The 15,431-nt window shown below is 37.2% G+C and overlaps 1 protein-coding gene and 1 pseudogene across 6 annotated transcripts in view; both read right to left on the bottom strand.

The window, feature by feature from the left end:
• The window catches only part of Wdcp (WD repeat and coiled coil containing), a 42,099-nt gene that overhangs the window by 24,839 nt on the left and 1,829 nt on the right, over positions 1 to 15,431 (bottom strand). For 3 of the 6 annotated variants that reach the window (XM_077792144.1, XM_077792145.1, XM_026405311.2), the window contains exons 2-3: positions 7,753 to 9,553; positions 2,185 to 2,299 (exon numbers count right to left, since the gene is read on the bottom strand). In XM_077792144.1, coding sequence (XP_077648270.1) covers positions 2,185 to 2,299; positions 7,753 to 9,534 — 1,897 coding nt within the window. In that variant the 5' untranslated portion in view covers positions 9,535 to 9,553. The remainder of the gene's footprint in view (positions 1 to 2,184; positions 2,300 to 7,752; positions 9,554 to 15,431) is intronic. The other 3 variants (XM_077792146.1, XM_077792147.1, XM_026405377.2) reach the window with 1 other exon arrangement.
• Positions 2,700 to 3,097, bottom strand: LOC113194394 (large ribosomal subunit protein eL30 pseudogene; annotated as a pseudogene).

Consider the following 15,431-nt stretch of genomic DNA (forward strand, 5'->3'; position numbering starts at 1 on the left):
CTGTGAAGTAAAATAAACAAAGACAATTTAGGATATCTAATTCTATAAGGAGATTGATGACAACAAATAAGGTGGGTTTTTTTTTTTTTAGTGGAATACAGTAGTTGATATCAAGCCTTATCATCATAGGATTTTACAGAGAATGGTGGGCTAAAAGGACTGAGGGTCAGGTTACATGGCAGGAAGAGGATGTCAATGAATTATAGTCATCCAAAGTTGGTCACTTAGGTAGAGTTAAAGGACATACACTTTCACCCAGGCCAGGCATTTATCACCCAGTGCTATATATACAAGCTTGTGTATGCACATACATTAAGGGTTGTATGTAGAAGTTTTCTCCCTTATCTATGTGCTCTTCACCAGTTTCTCAAGAAACTATCTGAATCTGAGAAGCAGTTAATCTATGGAGGAACATTCATTATTTTGTAGATCCATAATAACCTGTAGACATTCAAGGAGATTGAAATGACTAGTTACAATATAGTTGCCCAGATAATCCTGAATGGTTTGATTCAGGGTAACCTAGGAACCACTAGCACAACACATGCTTGGACCTTTTCTGGTTCCTTTAAGTCTAATGTGTCTCACCTTTTGACCCTGTGATTTCACTTCTGAAAATCTACACTCCCAAGAATAACATAAAATATGCAGAGAGGGTTTTTCTTAGTGTTATTTATAATGGTGAAAAGTTGAAAACCACCTAACTGGGTCAAAGAATACATCTCAAATAAGATACAGAACAGCTCAGAATGGAATATTAACTTATCCATTAAAAATGAGAATCATGAGCTGGACATGGTGATACATGTCCAAAATCCCAGCTACTTGGAAGACTGGGACAGGAGAGAAGTCTAGGCAACTTAGCAAGACCCTGTTCCAAAATTTTAACAAAGAGCTGGGATGTAGTTCAGTGGTAGAGTGAACTACATACGCAAGGCCCTAGGTTCAATTCCTAATACTGCAAAACAATTTTTAAAAGTGATTTATGGGGCTGGGGATGTGGCTCAAGCGGTAGTGCGCTCGCCTGGCATGTGTGCGGCCCGGGTTCGATCCTCAGCACCACATACAAACAAAGATGTTGTGTCTGCCGAAAACTAAAAAATAAATATTAAAATTCTCTCTCTCCCTCTCACTCTGTCTTAAAAATTAAAAAAAAAGAATATCTACTAACTTTAAAAAAAAAGTGATTTATGAAGCTACATCATAAATGCAAATGCCAAAACAGAAAAATGAGAAAAATGCTAATACTTCAATGTTAAACGGGAAAAAATAAAATGATATTCTATGTTCAGTGTGTTGGCTACTGTTAAAAGAATGAAGCCTAACAAGAATATAGAAGTGTTAATATCAAAATGTCTGAATAACTTCTTAAACCTTTGTTCTAGCAGACTAATATTTGCTCCTATGCTTATGAAAAGGTAAATCTTAAATTATATGAACAAATAAAATCTACTATATTGTGCTTGGGACATTTAAATCAATGTAAATATATGTATTCTGTGACATGATGTTTTATTTGGCTATTTAAAAACATTTAAGATTATGTTTAAAAGAAAAATAAAATGAGGCATAACAATCATGCTCCACATCTGATTAATGTGGGTATTACTCAATCAAATACCATCTGAGAGTGTCCTTCATGTCTCCATGTCTGCTCCATATCAGAACAACTTCTTTTAAGAAATATTCTGGGGCTGGGGATGTGGCTCAAGCGGTAGCGCACTCGCCTGGCATGCGTGCGGCCTGGGTTCGATCCTCAGCACCACATACAAACAAAGATGTTGTGTCCACCGAAAACTAAAAAATAAATATTAAAAAAAAAATTCTCTCTCTCTCTTAAAAAAAAAAAAGAAATATTCTGCAATGCTATGATTTTTACATTTTAGTGCAATAAGTTAAGTATACGTGAGGTTGCTATGTGATTTCCTTTTCATTGTTATACATTGCTTTGTAACTTTTCTAGTCTTATCATGTGTACATTTAAATTTTCCAGCTAGGCTGTAAGTTTCCTAAGGGCAGAACCAATATTTTCATGTGTTATCTCTAATAGGCTGGCTATACACTAGGCAATTAATGATATTAATTAACTAGCAAATTACTGAATGATTGGTATACCTCATTTCTGTTACCAGTGGAAGCCACAGAACGGATGGTAAAGGGAGGAGTGTTATGAATTTAACCTACCATGCAGCATTTCAACAAGAGAGAGGCCAAACATCTGCTGAATTGCACTGAGCCTTAGCTTGCCATTGCAGAGAAGCACTGCTCTTCTTTCAACAGGACCTACATAACAAGGTTTCTTCAAAATAAATAAATAAACAAATAAATAAACAAATACACAAATGTTGCTAAACTATTACAAAAACAGTGGGGCTAACATTTCTTTTTTTAGTTGTAGTTGGACACAATGTGTTTAATTTATTTGGTGTGGTGCTAAGGATAGAACCCAGTGCCTTGCTCGTGATAGGCAGCGCTCTACTGCTGAGCCACAACCCCAGCCCTAGGGCTAACATTTCTTAAGAATAGAAATGGGTGGGCTGGGGTTGTGGCTCAGTGGTAGAGTGCTTGCCTAGCCCTGGATTCGATTCTCAGCACCGCATATAAATAAATAAAAATAAAGTTCTACTGAGAAAAAAAAAAAAAGAATAGAAATGGGGCTAACATTTCTTTTTTTTTTTGCAGTGTTTTTAAAACACACTCTGCCAAGTTTTATTAAAGAAAAATTTTACATGTTTTACTTTTCACCAGTCTGTTCTGGCATGCTTCTAATGATATCAGAATCACCTGGATCAATGATAGACAGTGTGCATACTCTGTAGTATTTTCCACATGCTGTGCCCAGTTCAATATTATTGCCACAGTAGTGATGGACACCAGTTTTGGCCAACATGGCATAGTACTCTATTTCAGATTTCCTTAAAGCTGGACAGTTGTTGGCAAGGATGACCAATTTCGCTTTGCCCTGTCTGATCATCTTCAGAGTTTGCTTGTACCCCAGTACATACTTTCCACTTTTCATAACAAGCTGAAGCCGAGAGTTGATCGACTCCAGGGACTTTTTCGTCTTTTTTGCAGCCACCATCTTCCTGCCTTAAATGAGGGACGGCCCCCAACCTAGAGCAGCCGTCAAGATGGCCGGAGAGCTAGAAAGGGCTAACATTTCTTAAGAACAGAATGTGAAACAGTTTTTGAAAATACTTGTCTATTATCACTATCAACTATACTTCAGTTATAAATCTTAAGGAGCTCTTGCTGTATTCTTTTTCTTTTCATTTCTTTTTTTAAATTTATTTTAATTTATTTATTCTGTTACATATGACAGCAGAATGTAATTCAATTCATAATACACAAATAGAGTACAATTTTTCATGTCTCTGGTTGTACACAAAGTAGAGTCTCACTATTCATGTTTCCGTACATGTACTTAGGGTAATGATGTCTGTCTCATTCCAACTTTCCTATCCCCGTGCCCCCTGCCTTCCCTTCCCTCTCCTTTGCCCTATCTAAAGTTCATGTGTTCCTCCCTCGCCCCCCCCCCCATCCCCATTATGAATTAGCCTCCTTATATCAGAGAAAACATTCAGCATTTGGTCTTGGGGATTGGCTTACTTAGCATGATATCCTCCAACTCCATACATTTACCGGCAAATGCCATGTTTTATTCTCTTTTAATGCCGAGTAATATTCCATTGTGTATATACACCACATTTTCTTTATCCATTTATCTATGGAAGGGTATTTAGGTTGGATCCACAATTTAGCTATTGTGAATTGTGCGGCTATAACCATTGATGTGACTGTGTCCCTATAGTATGCTGTTTTTAAGTCCTTTGGGTATAAACTGAGAAGTGGGATAGCTGGGTCAATGGTGGTTCCATTCCCGGTTTTCCAAGGAATCTCCATACTGTTTTCCAGTTTGGTTGCACCAATTTGCAGTCCTACCAGCAATGTGAGAGTGTGCCCCTTTCCCCACATCCTCATCAACACTTATTGTTGTTTGTATTCTTAGTTCTGCTGCATTATCTAACATATCTACAGGATCAGAACAAAATACAATCCCTAAGGTACTTTCCCTCTTTCTCTAAACTCTAATTCTAGGAACTGGCTTTCCTAGGACATGACCAATGACACTTTAGGATGATGGAGAGTAGCACAGTTCAATCCTGAAGAACAATTCCCTGGCTGTTTTAGAAAGAACTAAGAAACTTCACACTTGCTTTAGTGGAGAAAATGCAAAGAAAGACTGACCTAGTGGTAAAATATCTGAGCATTTGCACAAATAAAACAAACAAACTGTGGTCAAAATTCACTTAGCTTAGAAAAAGTATAAAGGAAAATCATTTTTAAAATGTAAAAAGTCATTACAAATTAATCTTCTTTAGAAATGGTTTCAAATATAGCTAGAGTATAAAAAAATATTTTAAAATTATCACTCTAACTTAAGACACATTAAGAGCCCAAAGGCATAATCACAAAACATAAAATAAAGAAAAATTGGGGCTGGGGATGTGGCTCAAGCGGTAGCGCGCTTGCCTGGCATGTGTGCGGCCCGGGTTCGATCCTCAGCACCACATACCAACAAAGATGTTGTGTCCGCCGAGAACTAAAAAATAAATATTAAAAAAAAAATTCTCTCTCTCTCTCTCTCTCTCTCCCTCTCCTCTCTCACTCTCTCTTTATTTATTTATTTATTTAATTTTTTTTTTTAAAGAGAGAGAGAGAGAGAGAGTTTTTTTTTTTTTTTTGAGAGAGGAGAGAGAGAGAGAGAGAGAGAGAGAGAGAGAATTTTTAATATTTATTTTTTAGTTCTCGGCGGACACAACATCTTTGTTGGTATGTGGTGCTGAGGATCGAACCCGGGCCGCACGCATGCCAGGCGAGCGCGCTACCGCTGAGCCACATCTCCAGCCCTCTCACTCTCTCTTTAACAAAAAAAAAAAAATAATAATAAAATAAAATAAAGAAAAATTACTTCTAATTATGTATTATTTGAAATAATATCTTCATTCATGTATTTAAAGAATAGTATTGTAAGTAAGTTATGTGTCTAATTTGTTTTGTTAAAATTTTCACAATTCATTTTCTAAATGCTAAGAAATGTGATTTCAACTTAAAAAGATAAATTATACTCCATTTATGGTAGGGCAAACCACTCAAAAAATGTATACTAATAACATTTGTAAACAAAGTCACATGAATAAACTGTAAAAGTCCTAAGCAGCTAATTGTTTAATTCATGAAATGTAACATTTGAAATTATAAGAGACACTGTCCTATGCTTTTCATTATTTTGCTTTTTTTCTTACTTTTGTCATTATAAAAGGAAGATATAATCAACATTTTAAAAAACAAAAATTTGTAATGCAGAAAGTAAGGTCCCTAAAATTCTACCTATAATTTTTTAAAATTTAGTTTTAAACTATTCTTTGAAAAGCATATATCCTTGAGTTGGTACAGTAGTAATATTAAGTAAACACTAATTAAAATACCTCTTTTTGACCAGTATTAAAAGAGTAATTTATATGCTGCTTATACATGTTGATTTCACTATCAACATGCTGCAAATATCTATTAAATCTAATAAGGAAAATAAATACAAGCAATTCACATTCAATTGGCAAAAAAACATGAAAACACACTAAATTCACTGATCATGAATAAGTGAAACAACACCTCACACTGATCAGATTAGAGAGATGTGAGGAAAAGGATAGTCATATGTTGCTGATGGGTGTGAGATAGTGCACTGTAAAGTTAAAAGAAAATCTTTTGGGGCTGAGGTTGTGGCTCAGCAGTAGAGCACTCGCCTCGCACGTGAGAGACCCTGGGTTCGATCTGCAGCACCACATAAAAATAAATAAGTGAAATAAAGGCATTATTTTACTTATTTATTTAGTTGTCCAACTACAACTAAAACATAAATATTAAAAAAGAAAATCTTTTTAAAAAAATATATTTAAATTGGATTTATTTTTAAATATTTTTTTTTAGTTGTAGATGGGTACAATATCTTTATTTATTTATTCTTATGTGATACTGAGATTCGAACCCAATGCCTCACTTCATGCAAGGCAAGAGATCTACCACTGAGCTACAACCCCAGTCCCTAGATTGGATTTATTTTTATTTTATTATTTATTTTTATGTGGTGCTGAGGACCAAACCCAGGGCCTCACATATGCTAGGCAAGCACTCTACCTACCACTGAGCCACAACCGTAGCCCCTAAAAGAAAATCTCTAAAAGGCAATCTTGCAGTTCTATCAAAAGCAGAAACATACATAGTCTTCAAATTTACACCTCCACTTCTGGGAACCAATCCAACATAAATACAAGTACTAAACCAAATGGACACATACACTGTTTCAGCACTGTTTGGAGTGGCCCCTAATGGAAAACAAAGTGAATGTGGATCAACAAGGGGATAGCTGAATGCACAGGGGCAATTTCTGAGAATTCCTGAGATCTAACGAAAAGCATAAAATCTCGATTCAGAGAATATAACAAATCTTGGAAGAGAAAAAAAAAAAAAAACTTCACCAAGACTTGAACATATATGATTTCACCCACTATGTGAAACTGAGACCATTAGAACCTGATAAAATTCTTCTGGGTTTTAAGAATCACTCTAGCTTTCATCATATAAAGCAACATAAAACCCAGTCAAAACACTGAATTTCCACCAAGATAGGCTATTGTACTTACTCAATGACAAAACTCTATATTGCTAAGCAACAAATAAATTCTTTTGTCTCAGAAAACTAACTCGAAGTGTAGTGACAGTCCACTCTGATTTCAATTTGCATTTCTCTAATGGCTAATGAGGTTGAGGTGTTTGTTATCTATATATACTCTTCAGAAAAATTCTGTGTACATGTTGAAAAAAAATAGCATATTCAGCATGGAGTGCACCATATGACTATTTTTGCAAAACAATGACAAACCACCCCTTGCACACATACAGTATATATTTATGTATACAAGATCTGTGTTAGATTATATGAGTATGAGGGCTGGGGATGTGGCTCAGCGGTAGCGCGATCGCCTGGCAGGCGTGCGGCCCGGGTTCGATCCTCAGCACCACATACCGACGGGGATGTTGTGTCCGCCGAGAACTAAAAAATAAATATTAAAAATTAAAAAAAAAAAAAAAGATTATATGAGTATGAAGAAAAACATGGAAGGATACACATTAAGCTGCTGGTGAAAGTGGATTATGGGGAGGATGGGTTAGGGCCATATTCAATGTGGAAAGAAGTATCCACAATAAAGTACCCACATGTATGATATAATCCCACCTAAATAATAATATGTACTTGCATATGTATGCATAGAGATGCATCCAAAACATTTTATTTTTTATTTTTTGGTGGTGCTGTGGATTGAACCCAGGGCCTTGTACATGCAAGGCAAGCTACTCTATACCCAGCCCACGTTTTTGAATATCTGTATGTCTCCACTGTAAAAGGAAAAGGTTTTCCTAACAAAATAACAATTTTTTTTCCTACATATAAATTGCCAAAGTGTAGTCATTCATTTTTTCACACCAAACACAAGATAAAAATCACAGCATATATTGGTTATGTGTACCTATCTGTTTGGTAAGCTAACCTGCAAAGGTTTATCACCTTGCTTGTAATATACATGCCCAGGTTAGTGAAGTTCAGTTAGAGTACCTCTTTTTCATTAAAAGTTCTTGCACTGGATGCAGCAGCTTTAATGTAAAGTGGTAGCTCCTCAAAGGGGCAGTTACCTGGTAAATGATGTGAACATAAGGGAGATCCTTAGAGAGTGGATACACTGGAGAGGATTTCTTCCCATTATGTACAAAATCCATGAGTTCAGAAAGACACTGTTGCAATTCAATCAGGTTTCTAGACAAAATTCCCAGTTCCTTAGGTAGTTGGTAAGTTTCCTTTTCCTTTTGTAAGTTCTCTTTTTGAAACACATCAGGAGGTTTTGGTGTGCTGGAGTGATCTGGTGTTCTGCTGGGCCTTGAGAGTGTTTCCAGGGCAATGGAATCATCAGTGATACTGGATGGGAGACTTTTGATTTCTTTAATAAGGGGCCTTCCAGGCCTTTTATTCTGACTATTAGTATTAGCTGTTAATAAAAGCCCTCTGTTTTGGTGGCAAAAATCTGGGGAAAGACTTCTAATCAATTTTTTCCTATTTAACAGAGCACTGCAAATAGAAGGAGCACTCTGGCTTTTGTTAGATGTGGCTGAAGATTCTTCTTTCAACAATACTTCTCTAACAATCAGACGAAGGATATACTGATCAGACTCTGAAGAAGGAAGAAATGCTGAATCAGTGGACTTTTGTTTTCCTACCAAAATTAATAATTTATCTGCCAAAAAACATATGCCTTTTGGTCTTTCATTACTTTCTAAATGAATTTGCTGGATGTTTGGCATAGAAGATGAAATGATAGAGTAGATCAAAATTATATTACAAGTGTTGGAAGCCACTGCCACTACCTGTGCTTTAAGATTAAATGCTATTAAATCAGGAACCAAAATGCCTGGAATGGTCACTTTTCTGGTCATGGTAACTGCTTCCTTAAAAGTCACAAGGACCAAATGTGAAGAATCCTGGCCAGTTCCTGTCAAGTAGTTCTTTTGTCTTAAGCAAATAAGAGAACTCCCCTCAGACCTAGCTTGGTTGAAATGTATATGAGTTAGATCCAAGGGCTCTGAAAAGGAAGGAGAAACTGATATTTCAGAATTTGATTCAGAAGCAATTTCCCCCTTATCCACAGAAGGCATTTCATCAATAACTGGAAAAGTAGGAAGATGAGTATCTTCACCATTAAGTGGAACATCAAACGTTTCCAATGCATTTAAGCTACAAATCTTATCTAGTGGAAGCTCTGTAGCTATAGCAACCTGTGAATCCACAGTGGCTCTCATGGAACAGATGTAGCTGTCCACATCAAACACTGGACACAAGGAGGACCTGTGAAGAATCTTCTGAGGACTATCCCAAATAAAAGAATGAAGGCTGCTGCCTACTGCAACCACTAGCCTCTGGCCATCCTGGGTCCAGCATCCACAGTGAATGCGGCCCTGAGTGTTGATGTCCACTTTTATCCGGGAACTGTCACAGTGAACATCAGGGAAAACAGAGACATTCTGTGAAGTCATCACAGTCAGGACAGCATTTTGGGGGTGCCACACACAGCCCTGGGGAAGGAGAGGAAGTGATTCTCTAATTTCAGAGGTCTGAGACACCAACCATTTGCTTGACCCCACAGTGCTGGGACACAGCTGCCACACAGTGACATGCTTCTTGTGCTGGATAGCAAGTAGAGTGGGCATGTCAGCCGTTGCTGACTGGGCCCACGATAGCCCACAGACATGTTCAAATTGTCCAATGACTCTGGAGTTCCCAAGTTTGGCTTCTCCACTGTGAAACTGTAAATCAGTCAGAAATACTTGATTCCCATCCGTCCAGGCAAGGCCATGGTTTGGGTGTATTGCTTGATACAACACATTCAGTCCAGTCCTGAGCAGTTTTCCTTTTCCCAACTCCATCCTTTGTGATAAAAGTTATCTGAAATGATTAGGAAGGAAAGTTACACCATGAAAAAATAATTTTTAAAAATCCAGAATATAGGGCTGGGGAGGTGGCTCAAGCGGTAGCGCGCTCGCCTGGCATGCGTGCGGCCCGGGTTCGATACTCCAGCACCACATACAAACAAAGATGTTGTGTCCGCCAATAACTAAAAAATAAAATAAATATTTAAAAAAAAAATCCAGAATATAGGCTATTTAAGATAACTGACTTGGACCCAGGTCAGTCTTGTAGGGGGATAAAAAGACAGGAATAATGTTGTAAATTAAGAGACTACTGAGAGCTGGGGAGGCAGCACAGTAGTAGAATATTTGCTTAGCATGAATGAGGCCCTGGGTTCCATCCCTAGCACTACAAAAAAATAAAATATAAAAACAAAAATTAAAGGGAGAGACTGCTGAGTTAAGACAATGCAATGTAAAAACTTTGGCTTGATTTTGAATTGAGGATATAAAATTTTCTGTCTCAAAAAATGTATTTTTTACAACTGAAGAATTATGATTAAGAAGATATGTGATCGAGGGATATAGCTCAGCAGTAGAACATGAACTCAGCATGTGTGAGGCTCCAAGTTCAATCCTTAGCACCACACACACAAAAAAGAAGAGACGGTAGACTTGTTAATCTTTATTAAATGTGTTAGAGGATACACGTTGAAGTATTTGGGATAGTTTCAAGATATGTAGAACATGCTTTCAAATTTTTCCTAAAGGGGCTGGGGATGTGGCTCAAGCGGTAGCGCGCCATGCCTGGCATGCGTGCGGCCCGGGTTCGATCCTCAGCACCACATACCAACAAAGATGTTGTGTCCGCCGAGAACTAAAAAAAAAAAAAAAAAAAAAAAAAAGCAGCCTGGCCTAAATAATACAGATAGGTACTATTTAAAAAAAAAAAAAAAAAATTTTTCCTAAAAATTTTATAGAGATAGATAAAACAAATATAACAAAATGTTAACAATTATTGAATTCATACTTAGGCTACATTGGCATTAATGGGATTTCAACCTTTTAGAAGGCTGAATATCTCAACCTCTACTCTACCATCATTCTAGGATCTTTGAACTTGAATGTGTTCATACATATTTATGACACATAAGGTCAGTAATAAGAAATACTATTGGGATACGTTAAAAATATGAATATTCACTTTGAAATAAATATTTTTAAATTTCTTCTTTAAACAATGTTATTCTTGCTGGGTGCAGTGGCACACGCCTATAATCTCCTAGCAGCTAGGGAGACTGAGGCAGGAGGATCACAAGTTCAAAGTCAGCTTCAGCAATGACGAGACACTAAGCAACTCAATGAGACCCTATCTCTAAATAAAATACAAAATAGGGCTGGGGATGTGGCTCCGTGGTTGAGTGTAATCCCCCAGTACCTGAGTTCAATCCCCGGCACACAACCCCAAAAAAGAATGTTATTCTTTAATTTCTTTGAAACACTGATTTATAGCTAAGTAAACCTGCATTTCCCAAACTGCAATTCCTAAGACCCCACATAAAGTCCTTTATCACTTTTGCAAAATAAATAAATATTCTTCAATTTAAGAGTAAAAAATTGCCAAGAACATTTTGAAATTCCATCAAAGAATCATCTAACTTGGAAAGGTCATTTCTTTACCACTCTCCTCCTCCTCTTCTTTTTTTAATTGTAGGTGGACACAATACCTCTATTTTATTTTTCTGTGATGCTGAGGATTGAACCCAGTGCCTCAAGCATGCCAGGTGAGTGCTCTACCACTGAGCCCCAGTCCCAGCCCTACCATTTACTTCTTAATCCCCTTCTTTACCAATTTTTCGTCCAAAGCAACAGTCACCAAGCCACCAGTGCCATCCCTGTCACTGAATCCTTTCAGCCTGTTCTACTGAGCTGCCAGTGTCAAAGACAGAACTTGAGAAACTGTCTTCAGATTCTAAATCCAAAGAAATGAATTTTCTGCCAAACAGCCTGGTAATCTGCTTTTAACTCTTCTGTAAATGACTTCTCATACTTCTTTATTAGCTTCATGCTTGCTTTTAGGATCTTGTACTAAGAATAATTGGTCTGTTATGCTTCTACACATGATGTCAGATTAAATGGTTCTGCAGTGGCTTGCTAAATGGAGAAATAAGTCCCCTGTCGTTGCTAATGACAAAAACAGCAATCTCTATCCCATTGGTCTTCTGTAATATATGGTTTTCCCTAATATCCACTTATGTATTTTTAAAAGTCTTTTATTGATAAATAATGCATAATACATTTTCCTGGACAGAAAAATTCCTAATGGACTAAATGTATCAAAGGCAATTTATCTGACATATTTTAGACCACCTAATTTAGTCTAATGTCATTAGAGTGTGTGTGGACAGAGTAGCACAAGAAAAGAACTTGTGAATAAACTGGGGAAAATATGATAATAAATTTAATGAAGTTTTTAGAAAAATAAATTTTACTGTCTTTATCTTTAATAACAAGAAAAAAATTGACATTTTTTCTCAGAAACCTAATAATAAATTTAAAAATCTGCTCCATTCTTTTCTCTGCCTATGCTATACCAGGACCTGACCACCTTTCCCTTTTTATTAGGGTAGAACAAGGAAAAGTGTCCTTGATTCTAGTCTCTTCTTTCCAAAAGAGCCTGAATGCTATGTGTTGTCAGGCAGATTAATCTTTCTACAAAGCATAACTCTGCTGGGCACTGGGGTACATGCCTGTAATCCCAGCTTCTCCAGAGGCTGTGGTAGGACAGAAAGTTCAAGGCCAGCCTAGCAAGACCCTGACTCAAAAATTAAAAAGTAAAAATAAAAAAAGAGGCTAGGGATGTAGCTCAGTGGTGAAAGAGGGAAAGGACAGCTCTGAATATTTTGTTCTTTTCTTCAAAAACTTTTGAAGAATTGCCACAGTCTTCAGTGTGTATAGAAAGTTCTTCCCATGGGCTGGGGTTGTGGCTCAGCGGTAGAGCGCTTGCCTAGCAAGTGTGAGGCCCTGGGTTCAGTCCTCAGCACCACATAAAAATAAATAAAGGTGTTGTGTCCAACTACAACTAAAAAATAAATATTAAAAAAAAAAAAAAGAAAGTTCTTCCCAGGGCTAGGGATGTAGTTCGGTGGTAGAGCACTTGCCTAGCATGCATAAGGACCTGGCGGCTCCAAAACTTTTTTTAATTAATTAAAAAATAAATTTAAAAGTTATTTCAAAATGTATTAGCAAGGCATTTTAGGCCGTATACTATCTGATATGGATATAGTTGTCCAACTTCAGCTCTTTGATCATAAAGGGCCGGCTGAGGAATCTGAGGGAAGCAGCACACATTCATAAGACAATGTGCAGGATGGACCTGAGAAAAAAGAGACAGGCTTCATAAGAGGCCATGAAATAGTCGGAATGGCACAATGGTCTGAAAGAGAACCAAGTTTGTAGCAATTTCAGTAGAGAAAGAGCGCCAGATTCAGGAGATGCTTCTAAAACAGAGGGAACAGATCATATCAGATAGCATATGAGAGGAGGAAAGAACTAAGGAGAATATCCAGATTTTTAGCTTGGAAAATGATGAACCCACTAACCAAAGATACATAAGGTAGGAAATGCTTCAAAAGTGAGAAGAGGCAGGACACAGTGGCATACACCTTTAATCTCAAGTGACTCAGGAGGCTGAGGCAGGAGTTTCACAAGTTTGACGCCAACTTGGGCAAACTGGCAAGACCCTGTCTCAAAAAAATAAAAAAGGGGGGCTGGGGATGTGGCTCAAGTGGTAGCGCGCTCGCCTGGCATGTCCACGGCCCAGGTTCGATCCTCAGAACCACATACAAACAAAGATGTTGGTTTCGCCAATAACTAAAAAATAAATATTAAAAAATTCTCTCTCTCTCTTTAAAAATAAATAAATAAATAAAAATTAAAAGAAAAATAAAAAAGGGTTGGGGATGTACCTTAGTAGTACAGAGTCACTGGGTTCAAACTCCAGTAGTGGGGAGGGGGGTGAGAAGTGGGTGAAATATATGATAAATTTAGTATTATATGTGCTTCACTTAAGTTGTCTATAAGAAGTCAGGTATGGTGGCATATATCTGTATTTCCAGCTACATGTGTGGCTGAAACAAGAGACTAATAACTTCAAGGCCAGCATAGCAATTTAGCAAGACCCCATCTCAAAATAGAAAAGAGCTGGTAAAGTGCTTATTAGACAGACAAAAGAAATTAAAGGCATTAAGATAGGAAAAGAAGAACTTAAATTATCACTATTTGCGGATGATATGATCCTATACCTAGAAGACACAAAAGGGTCTACAAAGAAACTACTAGAGCTAATAAATGAATTCAGCAAAGTGGCAGGATATAAAATCAACACGCATAAATCAAAGGCATTCCTGTATATCAGCGACAAATCTTCTGAACTGGAAATGAGGAAAACCACCCCATTCACAATATCCTCAAAAAAATAAAATAAAATACTTGGGAATCAACCTAACAAAAGAGGTGAAAGATTTATACAATGAAAACTACAGAACCCTAAAGAGAGAAATAGAAGAAGATCTTAGAAGATGGAAAAATATACCCTGTTCATGGATAGGCAGAACTAACATCATCAAAATGGCGATATTACCAAAAGTCTCTATAGGTTCAATGCAATGCCAATCAAAATCCCAACAGCATTTCTTATAGAATTAGATAAAGCAATCATGAAATTCATATGGAAAAATAAAAGACCCAGAATAGCAAAAGCAATTCTAAGCAGGAAATGTGAATCAGGAGGTGTAGCGATACCAGATTTCAAACTGTACTACAGAGCAATAGTAACAAAAACAGCATGGTACTGATACCAAAACAGGAGGGTGGACCAATGGTATAGAATAGAGGACACAGAAACCAATCCACAAAATTACAACTATCTTATATTCGATAAAGGGGCTAAAAGCATGCAATGGAGGAAGGATAGCATCTTCAACAAATGGTGCTGGGAAAACTGGAAATCCATATGCAACAAAATGAAACTGAATCCCCTTCTCTCGCCATGCACAAAAGTTAACTCAAAATGGATCAAGGACCTTGATATCAAATCAGAGACTATGCGTCTGATAGAAGAAAAGGTTGGCTCCAATCTACATATTGTGGGGTCGGGCTCCAAATTCCTTAATAGGACACCCATAGCACAAGAGTTAATAACAAGAATCAACAAATGGGACTTACTTAAACTAAAAAGTTTTTTCTCAGCAAGAGAAACAATAAGAGAGGTAAACTGGGAGCCTACATCATGGGAACAAATTTTTACTCCTCACACTTCAGATAGAGCCCTAATATCCAGAGTATACAAAGAACTCAAAAAATTAAACAATAAGAAAACAAATAACCCAATCAACAAATGGGCCAAAGACCTGAACAGACACTTCTCAGAGGAGGACATACAATCAATCAACAAGTACATGAAAAAATGCTCACCATCTCTAGCAGTCAGAGAAATGCAAATCAAAACCACCCTAAGATACCATCCCACTCCAGTAAGATTGGCAGCCATTCTGAAGTCAAACAACAAGTGCTGGCGAGGATGTGGGGAAAAGGGTACACTTATACATTGCTGGTGGGACTGCAAATTGGTGCGGCCAATTTGGAAAGCAGTATGGAGATTCCTGGGAAAGCTGGGAATGGAACCACCATTTGACCCAGCTATTGCCCTTCTTGGACTATTCCCTGAAGACCTTAAAAGAGCATACTACAGGGATACTGCTACATCGATGTTCATAGCAGCACAATTCACAATAGCTAGACTGTGGAACCAACCTAGATGCCCTTCAATAGTTGAATGGATTAAAAAATGTGGCATTTATACACAATTGAGTACTATGCAGCACTAAAAAATGACAAAATCATGGAATTTGCAG

This window comes from Urocitellus parryii, chromosome 12, assembly GCF_045843805.1.
Source record: "Urocitellus parryii isolate mUroPar1 chromosome 12, mUroPar1.hap1, whole genome shotgun sequence".
NCBI lineage: Eukaryota > Metazoa > Chordata > Mammalia > Rodentia > Sciuridae > Urocitellus > Urocitellus parryii.